The sequence below is a fragment of the Oreochromis aureus genome, linkage group 8, assembly GCF_013358895.1.
Source record: "Oreochromis aureus strain Israel breed Guangdong linkage group 8, ZZ_aureus, whole genome shotgun sequence".
Taxonomy (NCBI): domain Eukaryota; kingdom Metazoa; phylum Chordata; class Actinopteri; order Cichliformes; family Cichlidae; genus Oreochromis; species Oreochromis aureus.
In genome coordinates, this window is record NC_052949.1 from 24,377,484 (window position 1) to 24,403,472 (window position 25,989).

At 38.4% G+C, this 25,989-nt stretch overlaps 1 protein-coding gene across 3 annotated transcripts in view; it reads right to left on the minus strand.

Annotated features, from left to right (window-relative positions):
* LOC116330238 (zinc transporter ZIP11) overlaps nucleotides 1–25,989 on the minus strand; it is a 173,279-nt gene that overhangs the window by 115,666 nt on the left and 31,624 nt on the right. For all 3 annotated transcript variants that reach the window (XM_031752491.2, XM_039616740.1, XM_039616741.1), the window contains one exon: nucleotides 18,404–18,562. In XM_031752491.2, the coding sequence (XP_031608351.1) occupies nucleotides 18,404–18,562 (159 nt within the window). The remainder of the gene's footprint in view (nucleotides 1–18,403; nucleotides 18,563–25,989) is intronic.

Sequence of the window (25,989 nt, forward strand, 5' to 3'; positions counted from 1 at the left end):
ATGGTGAAATCTTGTAATATTTACAAAACAAGAGGAAAAGGTCAAGAAAAAGAGAAGGCGAGAGAATGTGGGAAAAGAAAAAGCCCAGAATAGAAAGCGTAAGACACACACTGGGCCATCCTGATCAATAACACAGCAAAAGGGACTAACAGCAGGACACACACACACACACACACATATATAATGGATGGATTAGCTCACCACAACTAGGCAGGTAGTCGATGCGTGACTGTACAATACCCTGTGGGTTCTATTTTAATCTTATCTCTGCCTAATTTTGCAAAACTTTTGGCAAATCCAAATACCCAAGACATTTACAGCAGAGCATTAAGACTAAAAAGCCAATTACCTCTTTTCAAACACAGACTCTGAGTCGTTCAATCGAACTGAATGGCTTCAGAATGTTCTGCAGTGTAATTTACTTGCTACAAAAATCACTGAGAATTTTTCATATTGTCAAAGAGCTACAGGTTCTGGACAGAAATTTGGTTAAAATAAGCCTATTTGGATCGTTTCCAGCTCTGCGGATGGACAGCCTGGAAATGGAAATAAAACTGCATCTATACAGGTCTCCATGTGCTAAAATGCTGATTGCAAGGATTATCTTATTGAGATGTTGCTATATAATGAGGCTGTATAACATCTCTCTGCACTTGTAACCATTCATAGAATCTTGAAAGAATTAGTAGAATTATAAAAATGGCTGTCGAATTCAAAAATTTGGGTGTCAATGACGGCCACCCGCCCCCGCCCACCTTGGTGGGGTGGCAATACACCATCAGCTGAGGTGCAAAAATGATGTGGCCATTGCCACTTCAACTGTAGTAACAAGCCAAGCAATTCTGATGATCAATACAAGAACATTTCAAACGAGCTGAAAATCAAGGTGTTATATAGCTTGTTACTCTGTCTCCTCCACATTTCCTTTTAAACATGGAACAGCCTTTTAGCTTTAGCCTAGCCAAAAATTACCACTGATCTATGAAATGTCGACAGTAACATTGGTTATTAGCGTTTGGTTGTTGATATAAAAAATGTATCCACTGCTGTGTTATGCTTTCAATTTTAGGGAAGGTGAATACATTTTTTGGAAGGGGAAATCCAATCACCCTCCCCAAAAACCAGACAGTAGTTGCTGTAGGCTTATGATGACACCAAGCGCACCCAATTTCTTTGTAAAGCAGATCCAAGCGCGGACACACAAACAAAACTGTTTAATGTTTAATATCTGCACTGATTGATAAGAATTAATCAGATTTATTAATTTAGGTGGTAAAGCGGTTCATTTCTAGAATGTCTAAATCACAAACTACTTTGTTTGTGAATTGCAAACCTACATTAACAGACTTACTCTCTTACTGAGCACCACAAACAGGTGATACATGCAACATGGACTTACTATGGGTTCTTGGATATATTGGCTTTTATGGAGCTCTTCACTTGTCTGCTGCAGCTGGAAAGAACACTTATGAAATCTAGACAAAGAAGCAAATCAGTGAGCTGGAAAACACTTAAGAGTCTGGTGGTAATTTACCTGTCACAAAGAGAATTTGCTTTTGCATATCATTTCACACACTGGATGTAGGAAACTTTTGGCTATCACATACAAATGGCACTAAAATATAAATTTGATACAAGGCAGTTTCTTTGCCTCTCTCTTAGTCATCTTCTGAAGCCATTGACTATACAGCATATCAGAGGAGTCATGCTGAGTCATTGATCCTTGGGGGCTCTTTGGGTCGCTTTTAAATGACTGAAAAACTGATTGATTTCTACATTTTGAACTCAGGAGCAAAACACACTGTCCTTGGAGAACGCGGAGGCACAAAACAACACATTCTTTCTACTTGCAAATGAAAACTGCAGTCAGCGGAAATCAGTGTCCACAGAGCCACACATGTAGCTGTTTTAATATTTGTTCAAACTTCCTGTGATTTCTGGACTAATAAAACGCCTCTGAGGACCATTTAGCATCTCTGTGTCTCCCTTTTATTCTAAACAGTCACAAGATAGCATATCAGTGTTTTACCAGAATCCATTAAACAAAAGGCACACACAGAGGGGCACCACAGCCCAGCCATACGCCTCCGATAAGGGAGACATCACTTATTCACGTGCAACCATAAATCTCGAAAACACAGAGGAGATAACAAACAAACTAGACGGAGCAGAGTGAGACATTGCAAACTCATTAAAATGACCGCTGTGACCCTACTGTGCAAAGAGCTGGAAGCCGGGACATCGATGATGGATTACGAGGAAGAAGGGAGCAACGGTGTTCATACGATGTGCAATTATGCTGGCTTTACTTCAAAAAGGCAGGTGGAAGAGTGAGTCAAAGAGCAAGAGCCAGAGAGAACCGTGCTTAATAAAACAGTGTGCAGAGAGAAAAAGATGAAAGCATCTATAGCCAACTAAAAAAGCTCAACAAATCCATGACAGACAAAAGAATGAAAAGAAATAAATAAAACAGTAATAAATGAACACTGATAGAATTTTCCGTGTGTTGTGTGTTGCTGTGCATGCGTATATGTACATCTGCTGCGTGTTTAAAAGCTTTGAACACACTGTGATTAATTTGAATACTTGGGGGGGGGGGGGGTAACAGGTTTGTGGCAGGTGCACTCAGGGTTTGAAATTGGTGCCATTCTTCTTGGTTATAAGGTGTCCAAATGAATTAATGTGCTTAATAGAATTACACAAATGTGTATGTGTGTGAGCCCTTTGCATTAGTGTGCACTGGTAGAAAAAACCCAGAAATTTCCTTTAAATACTGAAAAAGTCAATTTAATTTTCAGGAGACAGAAATGTTAATAAAAAGAAGAAGTTTGTTGTTGTTGAAAAATTAATGGCACACAAAGACTCATGTCCTAATGTAAAAGTTTTCAGATTATACATTGAAGATGTTTAGGGTGATTTATTATGCTGTTCTCTGTCGGATCTACACTGTAACACTGGTGGATGCTCATATTAAAGATTGTGCACTACAAGCTACATCCACTCATTAACGCACACACTTACAGGCTGCTTTTATTCTATGCACTTTAAACGACCGCATGCAACGAACTTGTCATCTCAATGCCGATGAAATGCAGATCCAGCTTTGGACCAGGTCTCTAACCACTTTCAGTCAAGTTCCTGCCTTACACGTGCCTTTGGTGTGTAAAAACAGCCTGACACACTCAGTCTGCTATCAGTTTTCAGTTCAGCGGGGTTCAAGCTACCATTTTCATACATTCTGTTTGTGATAATATAATGGTTAACTATGATAAATAATCAAAAAGTGTCTGTTGCTATCCATTTTTATTTACAAATACAGAATTTCCCATTCATCAAAAATTATTATCATCTACTTACATTCAGAGTTCAGCCAGAACCTCTTAGATTTCAAACAGAGATTTAAAGAGATTTCAAATATCTCCACAAACACTGACATAGTTGCTCCAGGACAGCGATTTAAATGCAAAATAACAACAACAAACATTTGGCAATCAGTCTGAGAGTGACTTGCACGCCTTAATTTATGGTCCAAGTTAGATTGTGATTGTTTGGGACAGGTTGCCTCCCATCAGGCGAGCTGTGCAATCAACTTTCAATGTGTGATCATTTTCAATCAGACTGAAAGCAGAGGTTGGAGGGTGCTGCAACCTCTGGGCAACCAGATGTTTGCCACAACTATTTGTAATTGAAAAATATTGCACGTAATCACCCAGCAATCAACAATTTTTCCTAGTTTCAAGGATGTTGCAGTCTTATTTTTACTCTGATGAAACCAAGACATAAAATAAGGCACAAAAACACCTTTATTACAAGTAGAGAATCCATCCATCCATCCATCCATCCATCCATCCATCCATGTCTCCCTCATTCAGGGTTGCAGCTGGGTTGGAATCTATCCCAGCTGTCATAGATAGATAGGAGATTCATAGAGAGGAGGGGTACACAATCTATCGCAGGGTTAATGGGGGAAAAAACAATAAAAAACATAAAATCATACTCAATCTGTCTTTGTAAACCTTCCAAAGACAGATCGACAGTGGGTTGCAGCTGTTTGCAAGTGAGTCAATTCTAACAGTGGATCATCAACAAGGCAACAGCAATGTAGATGTAAAACCCTAATTAATGTTTTCCTACATGTAGCCTTGAGGCACATAATTCCATCTTCATGCTTCTTGGGCAGATCTGATGATCTTATCTAAATCTAAAACTAAATAAATAAATTAAATACGCTAAATATAAAAGTATCTAAGCATGCAAGACACAATGAGATCAGCTCATTATGTTGGCAGAAACCAAAGTAACAGATGCAATAGTCCACAAAAGCATAACATAAATCAAATTAAAAGTGCAACGTATTTATAAATGTTTCCAGCCTGGGATTCAGAGTAGAGTACTTACTAAGCAGCAGTCTCTATGTGATATAATCATCACAAACTAAATGAGATGAATATACATTTTTCTTTAGAACAGAACAGAATAAAATAGAACAGACTATCTTTTTATTGTGCATGTACATTGATCACACCACTCTAGCAACATATATCTTAGAATTAATTAATAAGTGAAAGATCACGACAAACAATTGTGAGTGAGCATGATGACACAGGAGACATCAAACTCCTTGTATTACTTAAAGTCCAGTAGATTTAGAGATGGTCACCTTTTTCAGTATTCAGATTCTGATATTTTCCCTTGTTATGCCAGCAGGCGGTAAAATGTAATACAGTTCTAACTTGAGGTTGTGGCAGTAAAAATCAAGTAGAAGCTATATGCTAACCACCATTAAGATGAACAATTACAACCAGTGGCCGGATCATTTGTGCGACATTAGATGCTATTGCACAAACAGGAGAAGCAAAGGAAGCCAAAGAGAAGTAGAGCAGTCAAACAGGTCCAGTGCAAACTTCACCAGGTAAAGCTAACATGTCACAGGTCTATTGTAATGATGCACTGTATCATATATCATATCTGAGAGTGCAATGTGGACAGAATACTTGAAGAGTTTTTTGTGAATATTGAAATAATAATGATAATTTTGCTTGGAATGTCTATCCCTAGCTGCTTGCAAGTTAGCTAGTTCCACCATTTTATTCTTTAACTCTTAATGTATAATGTCTGGTATTAATAATAGCTATTATCATATAGTGTGCCTTGGTGCAGCCCAGGAGTCGTTGCAATCTTTTAACTCCTCTCCATTTATATGAAACTTTGACTGTCAGTGGACGACATGAAACAAGTACTGAAGATGTCCACAAAAGGTCATTTGGATGTTAATTTGTCATTAGTGAACATTCCTTTAGTTGCCTCAGTTGCTCACCTTGGAGTTGGGAAAGGGTCAACTCAGGACCCATATACTTCGCATCGCTAGCAGCTATTTTGCCCATCATCACTTGAAGTTTCTGAATGTCACTGATATTCTACGGTGAACCCTGAAACCACTTTATTTGCTTTAAGAACAACATCAGCCAAAACCAGAAACAAGCAAAGAAAATGTGCATCGATTTGTTTTATCTTGTGCTGGTTTGCACCCTTACTCGCATCACATTTTCTGGTTTTCAGAAGCACTAATTGTTCGAATGATCCAATCCCCAGACATACATACAAACACACACAAGGATGCAGGTACTGGAAATTGTTCTGAGCTGTGTAGACGACGGCACTAATGCAGCACAGATTCTGAATTTATTCCCACCAGGGTCAACCTAGTAAAATATGCATACCCTCATAACGCTACAAGGCAGTGTGAAGAACAGAGCTCATCAAACGGCATGTGCCACATTATCAGAGCTCAGTTTGGTTTAATGGTAACCCAGGCACAGCCATTCAGTTAGATGCAGTGTCTCTTAGCATCCCTATCTAACACAGTGGATGACTCCCAGTGTCAGCCATTTGACAGTCTAATGGGAGACAGGAGGAGGTTATTGCAGTCTGGATGAAAGAGAACAGATATGTAAAAAATCCAGGCAGTGAAATCTGGTCACAGGGTTGTCAGACTTACTTTGAATATCTTCAGTTAAGATATTGCCTCTATAGCATATGGTGACAGGAGCTTTTATTACAGAAAGCAATATACCTTTATTTTTAGCAGTTTTGTATAAAAGGGAGTCCTTTCATTCTAACAGGTCATTTTCAAGATTTATATAAACCAACACTGTCTGCAGCCATTTCAAATTAAATCTTCTCCAGTGTTTTGTTGGATGAAAGAATAATAATAGCAGCAACTGGCTAACAGGTCTTTTATTGCAAAGGATTGGAAGGTACACCCCTATGCAACAACAGCTGCATGAATGGTTTGTATGTTTTGTTTAGGATCTCTGGTAAAAGGTAGCTTCCCAAATTACTAAACGACCATCTCAATAATATTTTAAGGGAAAATCAGTCCAATAAAAGACCTAACAATCACAAGGATCAACAACTTTGCTACTACTTCAATTGCTGTTAGATTAAGATGAGGCACCACAGCTACTTGGGTAGGAACCAAAAATTTCACACCATGTTAGGCCTCAGTCACATGGAGGCTAGAGATTGGGTAGCTACCTTCTGGAAACCACTGCTCACACGGAAAAATGGTAAGTAACGTTATTTTTCAGTTTGTATTGCACTTGTCAAAGTTTCTCCACCTCTTGGAGAGATCTTTGCAAAGCAACTGTGGCAATCTGTTTGCAATCAAAGCAATTGCAAGGAGGCTCATTAGGCTTTACATAGCATCATCCTCATGATTTCTTTTGCCCAGTATGAGCCAGTAAGTTGGGAAATATGCATTTTTCTCTTGTAACCAGTGGCTGCCAGATGGTCGCTAACTGGTTCTAGGCGCGTGTGAGTGAGGCCTCGAAAGTTGGGCCTACTGTTCTAATGATGTGACACCCTGCTCCATTTCTTTTATAATGGGTTATCTGAAAAGACCTGAATCTAAACTGGAAAATGGTGGCCAGCTAAATGGTTTTTTTAGCTATTGAGATGGTCATTTTTCTACTTTACCACCAGAAAATATCTCTCAAACCGCCTCTTCATCAAAGGAAAGAGAAAGATAGAGCAATTCAAATCATCAGTTAAGAGAACGTATTAGATGAAAGTCGTGTTACAAGTGTAGGCTGTTAGGGGAGTTCAGCTGCTCTGTAGGTGTACTGACCTGAAAACCACAAATAATATATCTGTCACAGTGGTAGGTGAGGGGCAATGAAGAACAAACACAGCAAAAGCAAAAGCAAATCCAGCTAAATCATCATCCTTGTGATATTCTGAGAATTGGAAATCCAATCATGAGACTAAAAGTCAGAGTATTATGCTGGTCTGTACCTTTAAAGTGGACCTGTAATGCTCATGTCTAACTCTGAATGCTTATTGTTGGACTTTTACTCCTGCTCACTGCGTTGGGTGCTGGGGGAAAATATTCACGGATTTCCAACAACACAGTTTTTACACGAGTAACGGGCCCCTCACATACAAAATAACAGCAGTTGTTTTGTTTAGTTGACGAAAAGATTGACAAAAAATTACTCAGCAACAAAATTAATACCAGTACAATCCGAAGTGAAACCTGGTGAGACTGCACCATGGCAGCATATTACTCTAATGTAATATGCTGAACACATTATTGGAAACTTTTTTCATCCATCATGATTAATGACAGAAAATAAGGGCAAACATAAACAACAGTTTAATAGAGCACAAAAATGACATTCTAATTGCTTGTTTTTGAAAAATTATGAGTGCAGTTTATCTCGTCATGCATCATCTTTGCTTCTCTCCATTTTTCAAAATTGCATAAATGATATCTCCTTTGCTTTTTTCTGTTAGAATTTTTCTATTTAAATTTTTTCTAGAACAAGAAAAATTATTATCCGTAAATACATTCTTGTATATTCAATCTAAGCAGCCGGCTGTTTGACAAATTATTCCCTCCAGTATTTAATTATGTTAGAATCCTAATACCCAGCTCAAATGAGATTTGAGCTCAAAGACCGATGACAAACTGGTCAATAACCGCAGCTGAGAAGAAGAAGAAGAAAATCACAAGTCAGCTTAACCACATTATTCCCTGTGGTATGTTTGAGACGGTCCCTGCTAATCAAAGCTCAACAAATCAGCTAAAGAGGATTTAAAAAAAAAAAAAAAAAAACAGGGAGAGAATTTCTTCAAACAACCATGTTTACTTCATTATGCAGTACAGTGTGAACAAGCAGAAAGCTGATTTCAGCTACATTTCATTATGCATGCAAAACAATGTACTACAGCCAGCTAAGCTCTTCTGTGCGGATGGTTAATAGAGATGCAAGACGTCTGAACGAGAACAGGACTGGGACCTTCTATGACAGAGGGGAGTGTTTGACAGCAAACGTGGGTGGTATAAAAACAAGGAAAATTTAAAGGAGCTAAGAGTCAGTGGCTCCGTTCGAACGTCTCCAGATGGCCGTATTATTTTAGACGTCTTCTTTTGCAGGGATAGTGTTTGTGAGTTCATAAGTGTAAACAGAATTAGAGCCCGTACTGGGCCAGGTCGGTGATGGCCCATCCAGAGAGTATACAAACACAGAATAAATATATATATGAGGAAAGGAATAAACATGAACTTGATTTATTGTTGTTTGTATGAGCTGAATTTGTCTTGTCAGTAGAAGCAGCTGTGTGAAGCCTCCGGGATGTAAACGTTTCGATGTTTTGGGTCATTCAGAGCTTCTTTCAGCTAGAAAGCCTCAGTTAGTGCCACAGCAACAGCCGGGGAGTCCTTAAACCGTTTCTGATTTGTTAACCACACGCTATCTGACAAAATCAGCACACATTAGTTAAAAAGAATTACCGTGCTGTGATTTGGGCTGTATTTGACCAATTAAAGACACACTCAGAGGGCACAGAATGTCTTTCTTTTTTACCCTGCACAGTAAGCTGACCGTGACTAGGTGCTGCTGCTTTCTGTCGATTCACCGAGAGGAATACTCCGCAGAGACACGTTTTTATTTTTTCTGCTCTATCTTTTGGAAAAAAAAGACCCTGCTAAATCTAAATCGGCAACAATTAGGTGAACTGAAGCGTGACGATCTCTGCTCTGTGTGATTCCGACCCTGTTATTAGGGCCAAGCCCCACCACTGTCGCAGTCATATCTGAAGGTGTTTGAAGGTATTTTCCTGGCATGTTCACCGATGGAATATCAAGGCTCTTGTTATTCCCGTTTTCAGAGACAATTCTGATGATTACTTTTCTCACAGGAGCTAAATGTGTGAGGGGGTCGGTGTAATAGATAATGGAGGAGTGTGCAGTTCTTTCCTTAATCAATCAGTGCTCAGCTGGTGTTTTATTCATTGATTTCCTCTTACTGTTCATTTTTACTGACATTTCTGCTGTTAGACAGTGTGGTACTGTGGCAGCAGTTTATTTTTACTGTGTACCAACAACATGTAGTAACCTTGCATGATCACTCTAAACTCCACCATGACCAACAGCACAGAATACCCTGTAAACCTTCAGGCCTGTTAACAGCAATAAACGATTCTATTACTAACCCACTCTACTTAGTAAGGCCCTTGGTCACGAGTCAACAGTTCTGCTGACAGCTCCATCTGAGTGGGAGGAAGAAAAGCAAGTAGGTGATATTAGAGAGGCCAAAAGAAGATAATGCTTCTTAAATGAACTGTCCTAATTTGAATAGGGAATTGCTCATATTTGCAAAATGCAAGCTTTTATTTAATGGCTCCTTAATGGAAATGTGCAGATTCAGTCCATCTTAATGGACTGAATCCTATAATAAAGTCAGCAAATTAACAGCCACAATAAAGTTCGTTTCATGGGTTCAGTTTTCTACAAACAACTCTTGAGACCGACTGAAGAAATTTGCTTAAATCAGTTGGTATTTCGTGTGCGTTTGGTCACTCTCTCACCCAGTCACTCAAGGTGAAGGCCAGAGTTTTAAAACTAAAGTGCAAAGTGTGGAGTTATTTTACTGTTAAAGAGATTTATTGTTTGGGACTTTCATGTTGAGTTACCATGACTAAAAATCCCAGTCCAGTAAATGTGTTTGCTGTGCTTTGGTCATTGTTAATCCTCCCCTCTTGGCTAAGTGCCCCCTGCACGCTGTGGACACAAACCGAGTTCTGGTGATATACTGTACAGTATGGTGTAATGTTCCCACCTCTGGCCAACACTTCCTTTATTCCTGAGGGCTATATGTTGTTATGGTGATGGGTAGCTCAGGTTAGAACAAGGAGGTAAGAAAGTAGCGCTGTGTTTCAAGTGTGGAGTCACATCAGAGTCTCTTCACGTGTATTGTTAGAGAAGCACATGTGAGAGTTTGAAAACCAATGAGTGAAAATGGAACAGGGACTCTTTGCTCCTTTTTTTATTACTCTTGCTCTCTTTATCCTGCCTTAAACTCCATCAGTTCTTTCAAGGTCAAGTGCCACTGCTTTCTAAAACCATGTAATCCTGCAATGGCTTGCTCCCATAACATTTGTTCTCTCTTTGTCTTCAACCAAAGGACAAAAGATGGACAAAAACTGACAAGAGCTTTAGTAGAGCTGAATTCAGGTGAGCTGAATTTCTGTGTTTATCCAACTACTAATAAAACTCAGAAGAAAGCAAAAACAGGTGATTTGTAATCATAGGCTCTTACTGACATAAGGTCAGGTCAGTTTCTATACACTGGTTTCAGACTGAGGGCAGAAGAGCAAGGCTCATACACAGAGTCAAGAACAAGAAAAAGTAGAACAATTTTAGACAAGACACAGCAAATTATGACTTCCATGAAAAATAGTGCAAGGTAAGGTGCTGTTATTGAGATGAACCAGAGTAAAACACTGTTATATTATCACAGTATGATTACCATGATAATGATACTCAGTCCACCACAAGACAATCATAAACACGTCATGATATTGGAGTAACTCAAACAGAGGACATAACCCACCCCCAAAAACAGAGGCAATAAAGTGAAAAAGTCTTGAACCACACCTCATTTCTTCATATTTTTCCTTCAAGGAGTTAGGCTTTCTTGTAATTGTTATTGGACCTGATCATTTACAGAGGAATGGCTTTTGATTGTTTGTTTCTTAAGTCCCTTAACACTGACTCACTATGAATGATTAAAGCATAAAAAGGCACCTAACTCAAGGGATGAACCAGTGTTGTGTCTACACAGACAATTTAGCAAAGAACCAATTTTAAATTGTATCATTAGACAGTTTTGTGTTACTAGCAGCCTGTCACAACAACATAACATTGTTCCCATTTCTTCAGCTGAATTTGTGAAAAATACAAAAGACAACACAGTTTTCCTGGCATAAAATCATATTTTTGCAACAAGAATGTGATTCACAAACAGTTATTACAAACACAAAAAACCTGGCCTATCTCTGCATGGTGTGCAGTGTGTCAGCCAGTGCTGTTGGGGATCTCAGGGATCTGATCCACCATGCAATACCATCTGGAAAGTGTCTGATTAGCATCAACATGACAATGATCCCAAACATACAGACAATGCAGAAAAACCATATCTGGATAGAAAAACACACAGGAGAACACTATTGGTCAAGGACTGGCCTCCCCAGAGCCCGGACCTCAACATTATTGAAGCATTGTGGGATCATAGTGACCAAATATTGACTTTCAAGCTCGGCAGAACTGTGCACACTCTGTTTGTGCCTTAGATACTGCATTCCCATGTATGTTTGCACATTTCAATAAACTGATGCACACATTTCCCAGCTTCCTAGAAAAATCTATCAATATTTGCACAGTACTGTAGTGCTTTATCACTGTGGTTACAAAATATCATTGTTTTTCAAATTTAATAATATGCCAGTTCACCTAATTAGCCCTGTGATTAGCTTTCTGTCATTTTCCCTTTGTGAGTTTGTTCTTCACAACAAATTAATAAACTTCCAGTTGTCCTCATGTCTTTCATAATTGGCACCACAATCAAGAACAGTACCACCAGAGTATTGATAAGGTATCTAAAGGGATAATGGGATGATATATTGCCATATTCATTATTTTGTGTCATTGCTACTACAAAGAATAGAAAACAATTCCGCATTCTTATTTCACAAGGGATGGTTGGAAGGATGGAATAGTGACAGCTGTATATAATCCCTAATCAAAACGTGGAATAGGATAGACTTATTCCTAGACTACAAGTCACCTTCACCATTTCACATAAATTCATTTCATCCTCCCTGCATTCACATTCAAGTAAATCCAGTTTAGAAACACCAGTTAACTGAAAACTGATTTTTCTTCTACTGTGGGAGGAAGCTGGCGGACCCGGTTGCTCTTTGGTTTGCACTCATTGTTCAGACACACTTAACCTGGCGCATTGTGCTTGTAACAGTGATTGTCCGGGCTGAGAAAGAGCACTGCGGAAATTTAATGTCAAAAAAATAAATAAATAATGAAAGCAGATGTGTTGTCTTCAGGACATCTGAAATAATAACACCATCTCTTTTAATCTAATACTAATTACTCTGCAATTACTTGGCAGGTGTGGAGGTTTATGGCTTTCATTATTCCTGCTCATGCTTTTTTGATGGAACAAAAACAACCCACCCACAGAGGGTTTATGAATAAACACTGAACCTGCATTACATGCTTCTGAAAACAATTTCTTCTAAGAAACTCAGTTATTATTCATGCCCTTCATATTCCTTTAGTTGAAGAGGTGTAAAGCGAAGATGCATGCGAAGAAAAATGTCTTACTGGAACAGATTCACACTGTCTTGGTTACTTGGTTTTATCACCAAGCTGAAAGGTTCTGTCAGCTCCTTCCTGCTGTCTGCCAACGTCACTCCTTTTCTGTTTCATCGTCACCCTGTTCCCATCTCGTACCTTATCACCGTCATCGTTCTCTCCCTGTCAGCCCAAACCCCCCCTCTGTGTCCATCTTACCCTTTCCCAGTTGTTCTTCTCATTCAGCTTCCGTGTTTGTTGAAGAGCCAGTAAAAGTCAGGCCAGCAGCAGCTGTCCAAACACTGATGGCCCCCCACAGGTTCCTAGTTGATTTCATGCAAGCTATTACTATTGCCCAACGTTTCCACTACTGTCACCATGGTGCCAGTCGTTGGAGGGGGGCTGAAGTAGCAGTGCGAATATGTGATAAAATGAAAATAAAGGAGAGCTTCAGGGAGCTGAGGAGAAACTACGAGACCGGAGAATAAGAAATAGAAATGCCCATGAAGAATAAAATGACACATGTAACGTGCTAAGAAAACAAACATCAGAAAGGATATGTAATAAAAGTCTACTTGTGGTTCTATGTATGCTAAGATCAACAGAAGACAAATGACTGCCAAGACATTCAAAGTCTGTCCATTTTACAGTAAGATTCAACAACAGGAACAGCAAGACAGATGGTGGAGCTAACTACTAGAAACTGCTAAAACATTGCTTTAAACACTTGCAGACTGAAACTCCAAACCTTTACCTGCTAAAGACATAACAGTCCAGGCATGTAGGGGAGTTTACACCAATACTGTACACAATATTCAGTCTGACACACTCAAAAACATGTTTTAGGGTACTGGACCACCAAATGCTGCCAACTCAATGCCTCATCACTCTCACTATCAAACACAATTAGCAAGGCAAAGAAGCAGCATGAACGCTCACTCACAGGGTTACGTAGGGTTGGAGCCTATCTCAGCTACAATAGGGTACAAGCCAGGGTACATCCTGGACAGGCTGCCAGTCTGATGAGGGTTAATGACATCTAATATGACACTACATACTGCTTCCCATCTGGGTGAAGGACACTCACAAAAGAGACTGTTAATCTCAGTAGTTTCAAATTCTAGTTTTAAAAAAGGATTCGATGAAAACGTTCTTCCAAAAAATATTCCCTCATTTATTGAAAAGGAAAGTTGCCATCAGCTGGGTATCTATCTAATCTAATGACTGTAAAGGCCAGGGCACATGGGTTACATCATTTTCATACCCATCAAACCACTTGTTGACCCTTCAAGCCCTGCGAATGGCATTCTGGAAAACACAAGTCCCATCAGCATCAAGATGTTTCATCAAACGGTGATCACGGGTGATCACGCCGAAGAACTTTCCATTTATTTTCAGTGCCCTACCATCTAAGAGGACAAGTTAATCCAAAACAACCACTCAACCACTGCATTCATGAGTGCCCAGATCTTACTGAAGGGTTCAACACTCAGGTTGTTCTTTCATCTGTTTTCCAATAGACCAGATTTGACAAAAAAACTGAAGTTAAAAAAGAACAGGCAGCGTCACAGCTGCTGTTCAACAGTCTTCCATTCCACTCAAATGTGAAATAACACTCACTGCATCTGATTTTTTAATGCCCACCACCTAATTATCTAGCACTTTGCTTTAGCAAAAGGTTTTTTTTTAGTATTTATAGTTCTATGACTAACCATTTTCTATCTATTTTGGGTCCCTTGATGCTCATACTAACACTGGTAGGGACGCTGTGTATCCACCTGCTAATTTCCTGGATTTAATGATGTGAAATTAGGGACCACATTTGTAGAGAAAACTCGCCCACAAATCGAGCACAGCAGGCAGTCTTACATGGTAATTAGGAAGTGTTAAATTAAGCTTAAGCTTTAACAAATCTCTCGAATGTGCAACTCCACAAGCAAGTTTGTAAAGTTGTCAAGAGTTTGACGAGCCCACCTCAAAACAAATATAGTCTTACAAGCAGGAAATAGGACCAGAGTATGAAAGTGTTCTTGGGAGAACACCAGGATGTATTTCAGGTTGTTTCAAAGTGCATAAAAGAGTTATCTAGTTGATAGCTATCTACAGTTTACAATGTACCCTGTGTGTTATGGTGTGTCGAGAATACAATAGATTAAAAAAACCTTTACAGCTCTGAACTCTTTTCACCAACACGTGTCCCTGCTGAAGCTCTGAGAAATGTTTCGTTTGCCATATTGCTGTACTTGTTATCTCCTCCCCTATTACTAAGACTACCAGTGGAGTACAGGTATTAAACTGCTGCATGGGTGGCTTAAGGAAAGGAAGGTCAGCAGCCCAATTAGCCCCTGCTGAAATGCGAAGAGGTGAAGTGATGGAGTGAAAGATAGGCAGTAAATTATAGCATTAGGTGCTTCTTTTTTTTCCTCTTCTCCAAGCAGTAGATTGCTTTTTGTCCTGGTCTCATACAAACAATTTTTTCCTTCCAGGAGGAGAAACATTTATCTCATTTGATTTAGGATGGGAGTGTTCACCACCATTAAATGAAACTAAAATAACAGGAGTGGCTTAAGAAAGAAACAAGACCGTGACAAGCAGTAATGGGACAATGTGTCAGTCTGCACAGAGTAGGCGAGGAGAACAGGAAGTCCAGTCATTCCTGCCATTTAACTGCTCAATTTTCAAAGTAAAAACCTTAACCTCGTTAGTGTTATACCACTGTCCTGTCGTGGCCATTTGCATTTTTTCTTTTTTTTGCACAAACAAGAAAATTAGAAAAACTGTTCTCTAATGTCCCTCATTTATTCTGTAGGCTGTATCTGAAAGATGGCTGACATCACCAATTGGCCACAATCCTCTCGTGAAGCCTGAGTGGTTTTGCATCAACTGAAGGGTTGATCTCCCTTAGAAAGCGAAGAATAGTATTGGCCTTTCATTCACAAGGTATGCTATCTCTTAAGAACATAACCCCATCAGGAAAACTTACTGATGCCATAGATCAAGAGAGCTTTGGGTTGAAGCCCTTTAAGGTGCTTCCACAGTGGCTTCCACTTTCCTACCCAGAGGCTATGTCTATCATTTATAAACAGTCTATTACTCTTCCCTGATTTCTTAGTATTGAGACGACCCCTAACTTCATTACCTTTCCCTCACATCAAGTTGCCAGGTTTTGATATCGGATTATGAGGTTCAAATACGCCACACAACAACAGTCAAGCTTTATCCTGCACAATGACACAACTCTGCTGATAACTGAATGAAGGTTATGAAATCTGAACTTAACTGATGCTCTTAATATCAAACCCTAAAAATACAACCCTTGTGTGTTTTCTACATTTTCAAATGTGCATCATAGATTTGATCAAAGACGCACAACCAAATCTTTGAACGCACGCTTTTTATCACCCTCGCCTTTCACTGTTCGTCATCCTCACCAGGATATGCGTGTACGCTGTGTTTATGTGAGTGCGTGTCATCTTATATGAGTGTGCATGACAGGGACGTTATGCACTCCTTCATATGTAATTCAAGTGATTGCTTCTGTCCTGGTGTGACTGCAGGAGCTTAAGGCAACAGCTGTTCTCTGCTGCTCTGACTGTTGTGGCTGCATCCCACATCTCCCCCCTCCACTGCTGTCACTCCACATTCCTGTGCTGCCGCATGTCTGAAGGCTCAGACCTGTTTTTTGTATCATTAGAGATTGCAAAAATCTGCATTAATAAGACATGGACGATTTTGGAAAGGGTTAAAGGACAGTTAATAAAAGTTAAGCTGTACCAATCAGCTTTGTTGTAATTTGTAGAGGTTTGCAGATCTCTGTCAATGTTTTACACATATTCATATTCTCTCTGTTTCTTTTGAAGAAAGATGAGAAACAGGCTGAGTTGACAAACTAATACATGACAAACCAGCTAAAGAATTAACCTTTCCATCATTATAAATCTGTTGGACTGAAGTTATTTGACTCTTGTGAATCTAACTTATTCTGTGAATCTATTCTTCTTGGGACGAAGACTAAAAGAAGACTAAAGCATAAAGACAACAGCCAAGTGGATCAAGTTTGTTTCCAAATGTCTTGCTGACACTCATTCAAACTGCAGTCTGTGCAGTTATTAGGCTGGGTCAACACCTTTGCCATGTTTCTCGAGTTGTTCTCCAGCAGTTTTTAAGCATGATGGGATCTGCCGCGGGTGGGGCCACTGCCATCAGGGAGAGTCGATGCAACGCGAGAGTAGAGCTTGCTCTGCCAATGTTTAGGTGGGCTGTACATGTCAAAGCGATAATCACTTGAATGCCAAAACCCGAAGCTGTCAAGCAGAACACTGGCTTTTAACGAGATGATCAATATTATTCACTTCACAGGTCAGTGGTTTAATGTTGTGGCTGATTGGTGTGCATCTCTTCTTTATCTACCTCCTCTATCTATGCTCAGTGCACTCCCAGTATTGAAAGCTCTAAAAAAAATCCAATTCCTCTAATGGCAACTTGACGCTAGCTCCAAAAATGATTTAAAACTCACATTTTAAATCACCAAGTTAGCATAATTAAAAGTTACTGGTCTGGTACAAAAAAACAACTACATTCTTTCTAGTCTGCCCTTTTATAACGACTGTACAATTGCTGATTATATTTACCCATTTAGAGTTTTATTAAGCCTTAAAGTTAGCTAAAAAGTTAGCTTAAAGTTTGTTTTGATTGAGGTGTCATTCAGCCATTTATATACCACTCAAAGAAGTAGAAAAAAATGAGAAAAAATAAGCTTATAATTTGATTGTCTATGGAAAAAAGCATGCAAATAACATAGTCTGAAAGAAACTGTAATAAATTTCAGGGTAACGTCTCCATTTTTGGAACCACAGTTTCATGATATTGCTTTGATTTGTTTTTCTTGATTACGTTAAACAGGCTCTTTTCTTGGGTCTAACAGGCTTACAGGTGTGCTGGCCTTTGGCAACAAAAGTGTATCAATATGCAAACACTGAAGTATTTCAAAAGCTATCATCTACAAAAGTTCCAGAGCAGGCAACAAAGAACTTTATATTGATTAATCCTCCGAGATGCTTTCTACTAGCTCTTGGCCCAAACTCATTTTCTCTGTCATGTTTTCTATTCTTCAACCAGCAGTTGCTCTCAGCAGCAATTATGCTATTATCTAAACCACACAAAGACCAGTGCAGGCAAAGTGGAACAAAACACAATCTTGGTCCTTTTAACAACTATGTGTTGCCTCAGGTAACATTAGGCATTTCTGCAGACCTCTCAAAGGAAGATGGGTGGCGAATCTGTGCCAAGATTCAACTCTTTCGTGAGTAGAAAGCTCTGTTCTCTGCTATTGTATCATAGAATATCTGTATGCATGTACTAAATTTCAATACTTTAATTATGAGAAAACTGCAATGCTACTCTATGCTCCTTTTAGAAATTTCATCTGTATTAACCTCACTGGCCTAGTCCTCAAGGATTCAAATTCAGATATGCCCTATGTAGGTTAAGTGGGTATTTCTGTTTATTTCTGCATGGAAATCAATTCTTCACATTCACACCACAGTATGTCCTCCATTTCTTCTTCTTTACCTCATGAATTATCAATAGCTTGCTCCCATGCGCAGCGATAAGTCTTTGAAAAGTGACCGTGAATACATATAAACAGTCATTAAGAATTGATCAGCACCTGCTATATTCACATCACCACAAGAGTATTTTTTGTGCTCTCCAGGAAACATAGAATACTGTATGTGTCAGAGTTCCTACCAGGAAGGGCATGGCAAGGTCAGCGAAGTAAACAAATGCGGCCCCCAGTGTGAATCCTACAGCCACAGGCACGAAAGCAAATGAGCCGTACTTCCCAGAATCCTCCGCCATGTCGATGGCTGGTGCCAACAGTGACCAATAGGAAGCAGCCAGCATTACCTGAAATACACAGGAAAAGAGGGCAAAGGGGAAATTAAAAAAAAAAAAAGAATATGAAGCTTGGATTTTTTTGCACTTTTGCTTTCAGTCCAAAAATGCTGTCAGGTTAGAGGTTAGAGGGAAAAGGAAAAGGACGGAGGATGCCCTATAGTGCTGTAAAGTCTTTAGTCACCCCTCAATTCTTTATATTTTGCTAGGAAAATGGAAATGATGAAGTGATTTACTGAAACATGTATATAGGGCAATCCTTCAACACAGCCTGAACACTCTGAGGCAAGTTTTCTTGTCATTTCTTGAAGTAGTCTTCAGGAATAGTTCTCCAGGCTTCTTGAAGGACTTTCAAAGCTCTGTTGGATACTGGCTGTCTTTGGTCCCATTCACTGTCAAGATGATCCTACACTGCTTCAATAATGTTGAGGTCTGGACTTTTTTCTTAAGGTTTTTCACAGGAGCCAAACGGTATTGTAAGTTTTTTTTTTTTTTTTAAGTGGTCTTAAGTGATAGTTCTTCAGGTGTTCTGAAGCGCTTTCAAAGTTCTTTGGATTTTGGCTGCTTTTTCACTACTTTTCAGTCCAGTCCTTGCAGCAGTTAAATCCATGCACTCAACCCAAGGTTTGAACCAGTGTTGTGTATATTTGTAACCAATGATTTAGCAAATAACCAACTGTTAAATTGTTACAATATGTTAAAGCGTAGGTTGACAGGCAAAAAGAACTATTAATCAAAAACTTTGCATATTTAAGCAACAAATGCCACATGTCCAAAAGGAGACGCGGTTGATCCATCTACTCTTCATTGAAGCCTTATCAGAAATGCTGACTTCCAAGAAGCCATTCTTAAGAAAGAGAAATGGGGAAAAAAGACTGAGGTATGCCAAACATGAAGACTGGGCTGGAAAATCTGTGGCAACAGGTGTTATGGAGTGATGAATCTAAATTTGACATTTTTGGTTCAAATCACTGTCAATATGTATGTAACAGTGAGCGTCTACAGCTATCTGTAAAACACAGTGGAGTTCTGTCAGAGTTTGGAGCTGCATTCCAGCCAGTGTTGTTGGGGATCCTGTTAAAATTGATGGATATATCAACACAGAAGAGTACCCTCAGATGTTCATCACTCATACAACGCTAATACACCATGAAAATGATGCCTAACTGATAAAACCATACCTAGATAACATTTTTTTTTAGAAAAACACACAAAATGGAACACTTTCAGTCATAGAGTGATGCCCCCAGAGCCACAACCTCAACATTATTGAAGCAGTATAAGATCATCTTGACAGAGAATGGCACAAAAGGCAGCCAACATCCTTCAAGAAGCCTGGAGAGCTATTCCTGAATTCTGCGTGAAGACATTAAAAGAAAGCTTGCCCAAGACAGTTCAGGCTATGCTAAATAAAGATGATGATGCCAAATATTGACTTTCAACTCACCAGAATTGTACACATGCTCATCTCCCACAACCTGTATTATGTTTGTATGTTTTTAATAAATCACAGCACCAATTTTCCATTTAAAAAAAATAATGGATGACAAGACTTTTGCACAGTACTGTGAAGCTGTCCGTGTAAGCCAATCAAGACATAAATTTAAACTTGGCAGAAAGAAAGTTATAAAATAAAAATATCAATCAAAATCTTTCCATCAAAAGTCTTCAATCCCAAGAGCTGTTTTATTATAAAATCCAAAACAGTGTGACCTATAGAGGCTATCATTTATTAATATGAGCTTTATCTTAAGGAGATTTTTTAGTTGGTTTCATTTTATTGCTTCCTTTCTGTCACAGTATGGCAGATGAAACTTTGTTGGCAGTGACACTGATCTTTTCAAATTTTTCAGGTCACCTAAATTTACTATTTGAAGCATTTCTCTGATAACTCATAACATCAAGACAGTCTCCAGTCTGAAGATCTTCAGTAACACATAATAATTAATCAGTGTTCACTGGTTAATTATTATGCACTCAAGCACTCAAAACTGCAATTGAATTCTTTTGCAGTTCCCCAAGTTTTATTGGTGCATGTGTGGATATGTGTCCTGCCATTGTCACTGTGTGTAATTGTCCAGTATTCAGTACCTTCTTAGGTAATTCACCCTGAACGCATTGTTCGCTCCAGATCACAGTCTGTTTGTATAAGCTGTCAAAGTCCAGACAGAGAGAGCAGCACACAGCGGTGCATCTTTTCAAGCTTAATGTGTGAACACAACACATGTTCAGCTTCTATTGTGCATCACTGAAAAGTTGCCGAAGCACTTTTTTTTTGTCTTGGAGACCCCTGTTGAAGTTATGTAGAGGTGCTTATCAAGCATTGTCAGGTTTATATAACAATGCCAAAGTTGACTAGAATCCTGGGAGATAAAAGGTTTAGTCTTATTTGTGTTGAACTGTCAGAGCTTCGCAGCAATCAAATGACTGCAAGAGACAAATGATCATTTCTTATTCATCAAAAAGATCCCATTCTATTTTCCATCTACACTATAACCTGTCTGACACACTCAAACACATTATTTTATCCATTTGCCTAAATGTGATTTCTTGCCACTTTCAGATTGGCAGTCAAAAACTATCTGCACTTACTTTTAAAGCTTTCATGACAGAAATGCCATTTATTCTGAGTGCACCAGCTTTCAAACCGAATCCCCGGTCAGCGGCACAATGGAATAACCATGGAGAGGGAACAAAGTTATGAGGATATAAAAAGAAAGCTCAATTTAAAAGAATATAAATTGCATTTCTTTGTGCCCATGACAGTAAAAAATTATGTCTACGGTTTGAAGAGAAGCCAGAAAGAAACCTAGTGAGAAATTGAACCAAACTAAAAATCCATTTGAACAATATGGCATTTAATGAAATTAAAGTTATTTCAGTGGTAATACGGTACAATACACTCATTACAACAGCCAAAGAAACCCTTAAAAAAGAAGAAGAGCAGATCTACAGCATTCATTAATGCAATCAGGCCTTCTTTACATGATCTAACTGATCATTTCCAAATTCACACCATGTTTTTAGCTATGTTGGATCCTGATGATGTTTATCAAAGACCTCCATACTAATCCCAGCCCTAAGGGAAGGGTTAGAGTCGAGATTTAACACCAGTGATGACTTAGACCTCAAAATGTTAAAGGGCAGCAACATTTCAGCAACTTTTTAATGTAATGTTAGAATTTTCTTTCAATTACCCTATGAAATGCAAATGATTGGCTCACTTCTTGGTTGAAGAAGAATGACCAATTTGATACACTCAGATGTATGACTGAAGTTTTTTCCTCTTCTTCTAACTGGAAAAACTTAATGAGAAGAAGGGTTTTGCCAGTGAAACTGAGTACAGGGGCCACAGCACTGAACTTAATGGGAGCACTGGTTTTAAATGTGTACAATTATACCAGGAGGAGCCCGATTGCTAATTACAAAAGAAGCTCCCATTCTCTGCTGTTCCACTTCAATTGCTTTCCAATTATAACTCGTAGTTTTAAGCAATCTGGTTGCTAAGCACAAGCAACTGGTTCTAGTGATAACCCTCAAAAAGTAGGACCTTTTTGTTTGCTCCTCTGTTAACTTGGAAACTTCTTAGAGGCTTGGCTCATTTTGACAACTTGACCTCACGCCTAGTTGCACCAGCAGCAGAAGCCATAATCACACCAGACATTTTTCTTTTTTCATCTTCCACACCAGGTCTCATCACGTTCAATTTCCATTCCCCGAATAAAAAGAATGCAATTTTGCAATCTGGAGAACATTATATAGTTTTGTGCCAATTAAATTAAGCCCAGTGAGCTATCTAAATGTTACAGCAGCAATCCAAAGTCAAAGTGCAGTGAGCAGAAACGCTTTTGTTGCACACAGATATCAAGCCTCAGCTGTACAATCTTTGCATTTGTTATGTGAATGGGAATTCAAGCACGGTCAACCAATTACATTTCAAACTCTGTTCACCACTATTTATCTTACGTCAACTGAAGCCTAACCAATAGTCCAATACTAGCTGTTTGGAAATGTATTAGTATCTGCATTTATAATGGGCGAAAAATGAAAATGTAAAAAGTAAAGAAAACATGGAAGAACTCTTCAACCATGTTGATGTTGCATAGTTTGTCCACCAGAAGGCCCTCTACAAACTTCCAGAACGTGTGTTTGAAACACCAAAAACACAACTAGCTGATCTGAGTTAGACACCGTAAGTAAAAACTCTTTTAAATAAGTACTCATAACAAACGTTCTCTTTACATTTCATAAAAAGTTCTGAAAGAAAGAACTATCAGCTGATATCAGTATCAGTCTTAAAAATCCTATTGTGATTGGGCTCTAACATCCACTGTATAATATATTAAATAGGTGGAAGTGACTTGAGAATAGTTTTGATAAAATGAAGAAAAAGGCAAGAAATCAAACTATGGACATGTACAATCAACCTATTTATGAAATTGTGCATAAGATAACTGGTACTATAAAGAGAACTACAACTATTATAAATTATTTCCACACTTAAAGTACAAACTACAGTCAGCTACACCTTAGTGGCACATAACTTGAATTAAAAACACACACATACATTTATACATTTGCATTTATCCTTTTAACTTACATTCATTTATTTGTTCAAATTTAGACTATTTGTCATACCCTTACATTCTTTTGTGTGATGAGCTAAGTGGATAATGGTTATAGCTTCATTTTTAGCACAGAGACATGAAAGTTTTTACTCTGTTGAGGATCCAAAGTTTTACTTCAAGCTAAATTTATAAATTCTACTTCTCAAACAAATAGTACTGATTAACGGAAGGGGGGAAATAATTAACAAAGAATATAATCAATGTAATCATTAACTGAGTTTGCTGTAATGTATCTAACTGATGCTCTCAAAACATGAATTCTCTTTGATTGTCATATTAAAAATCACTTGACAAGCTTCTCAACATAGTCACTTAAAAAGAACACATTGATTGTGAAATTGTGCATAATGGTGTTCATACTATTGTTCATACAACTTTCATATTCAGTTGCTAAAAATATTCTTCAATACTGCTTTTAGTTTACAAAGTTTAGTTACAAAGATAATTGTTCCTTCTTTTGTTTACAGCAGAAGGTTATGGGATCCATTGTTATTATGCTATTTATGTGTAGAGTGCCCTAAAGCAAACCGTAAAAACTCATGGTCTGAACTCTAGCCTAAAGGCCAATGGTATCACAGATACAAGTACTTCATTCAGTACACACTAAGATCTCAGTGGTTTGGGGTTTAATGTCAGGATCATTACTTTTCAGAATCAAATCGTTCAAATCATGCAGGAGCTTATTGATTACCAACTACTTTTAGATGGGGTGAAGTTTTTTTATCTACCGCCATCCTGCTGTATAATGTCGTTAATTGTTTAGGTGATTTCTTAAATCAATAGATCTGACAGCAATCAGGCCTGGCTGTCAGTAGTGAAACTGATTTTTTTTAAACTGTACTTGGTTAATTCATGAGCTAACAAAGAGAGACAATAATTTTTCAAAAGTTCAGATAGCATTTTAAATCATCATTTAAAAATGGCTTTTTGTATTTACTCGGGTTATCTTTCTCTAATATTAAAAGTTATTTGATGATCTGAAAGTGTGACAGATATACCAGAAAGGGACAAAGTAAATTGGGTACACAAGGTAAAGCAAGGTTTGTACAATTCTAACACACTGGAAAAATCAATATTAAACATGCCCACCTTTACTTTTCAACATTTCTTTAAGTAGTCTTATGGAATAGCTCTCCAGGCTTACTGAAGGTCATTTCAAACCTCTTCTTGGGATGTTAGCAGCATTTGAATGTCTTCTCAGTGAAGATGATCCCACACAGCTTAAATAATGTTGAGGTTCATGCTCTGGGGTGGCCAATCAATGACTGATAATGTTCTATTGTACCTTTTTCTATCCAGGTACACTGTTTCTCTTTATGCCAAAAATGCTCTTGTGCATTTTCGCATACCTCAGCCTTCTTTCCTGGTTTCAGTCCCTTCTTAACAGCTACTCTTCCATTGATGCTACTTTCATATATATATATCTACTAGTTTTTAGGCCTGGCACTTCTTTGCACCACTTTGCACCACCAGGTTCCTCAATTTTGTTCAAATGACACACTGAACACCCTGCTGGGATATGTTACGTTTTTGGCTAATAGCACTTCTTGGAATCATCTTGTTGGAGCAAAAGCAATGTTTTATGCTTGTCAAACTATTTTATCTTTGGCATTTTTTTGTAGATTCTGTTAAATAAATGGAAACAAACTCTGTGTTTTCTCTTTGCTAAGTTTCCAGTTATGTGTAACACTGGATCATCCTTGAGTTTGGTGCCTTTTTATGACTTAATGATTCATAGGTCAGAGTTAAGTGGCTTAACAAACAAAAAGAAACAATCCTCTGAAAATGGCAGCCGAAGAAAAAGGACCTTAAGAAAGCCTGGAGAACTATTGCTCAAGACCACTTTGTTCAAGGGAGAATTGTGAAAAGACTACAATGCTCTGGCTGTAGCTCAGGAGGTAGAGCAAGTTATAAGTTATCTACTAATTGGAAGGTTGGCTGGAAAAAGTGCATGTATGAATGACTCTGAATGGGTAAGTTGTATACAGAGCTTCAAATCCTCAGATAGCGTGGAAAAGTGCTATGTAAGAACCAGTCCATTTACTATTACTTAAAAATCAAGATGATGTTATTTTTATTTTCTCTTGGTTTCTCTTCTTACCTTGTTTTAAAGAAACTGAGTGAACTGTATGTTAAGCCCACTTTCACCTTCACTCCCTCAGGCCTTAATAATGTTACACAACACATCTATGTAACACACAGCGATCACTTTCCAGAAGTATTTGGACTGACATTCATGGTCTCCAGAGAATGTGTCATAATGGTTTTGGTGACTCCTAGTCTGCTTGTTCTGCAGCCTAATGCAATTTTGAAAAGGCTGGGACAATATGTCAAAAAAGCATATCAAATGTTTAAACTGATAAAATGTACCATTTAGGAAAAAGATCATTTTGAATTTGATGGCAGCAACACATCTCAAAAAAGTATAGCATCCACCCTTCTTTTAACAACAGTCTAGAAATCTCTGGGAACTGTGGAGACCAGTTGCTGGACTTTCGGGAGAACAATGTTGTCCTATTCTTATCTGATAGGATTCAGCTACTCAACAAGCCTGGGTTTTCCTTGTTATGTTTGTCATTTTTTGATGTTTTTTTGGTAAATGGACTGATTCTTATATAGGTCTTTTATATTCTACTTGACCACTCAAATTTCTTTATACAACATGCCTCATTCCCCAGTCACACAAATTCATGCAAACACTTTTTTCTACGCATAAGTACTTTCTATCTAATATTCACATACATTCACACTGCGAGGGGGTCAGAATCTTGCCCAAGGATACGTTGACACACAGACCGGAGCCTTCTGATT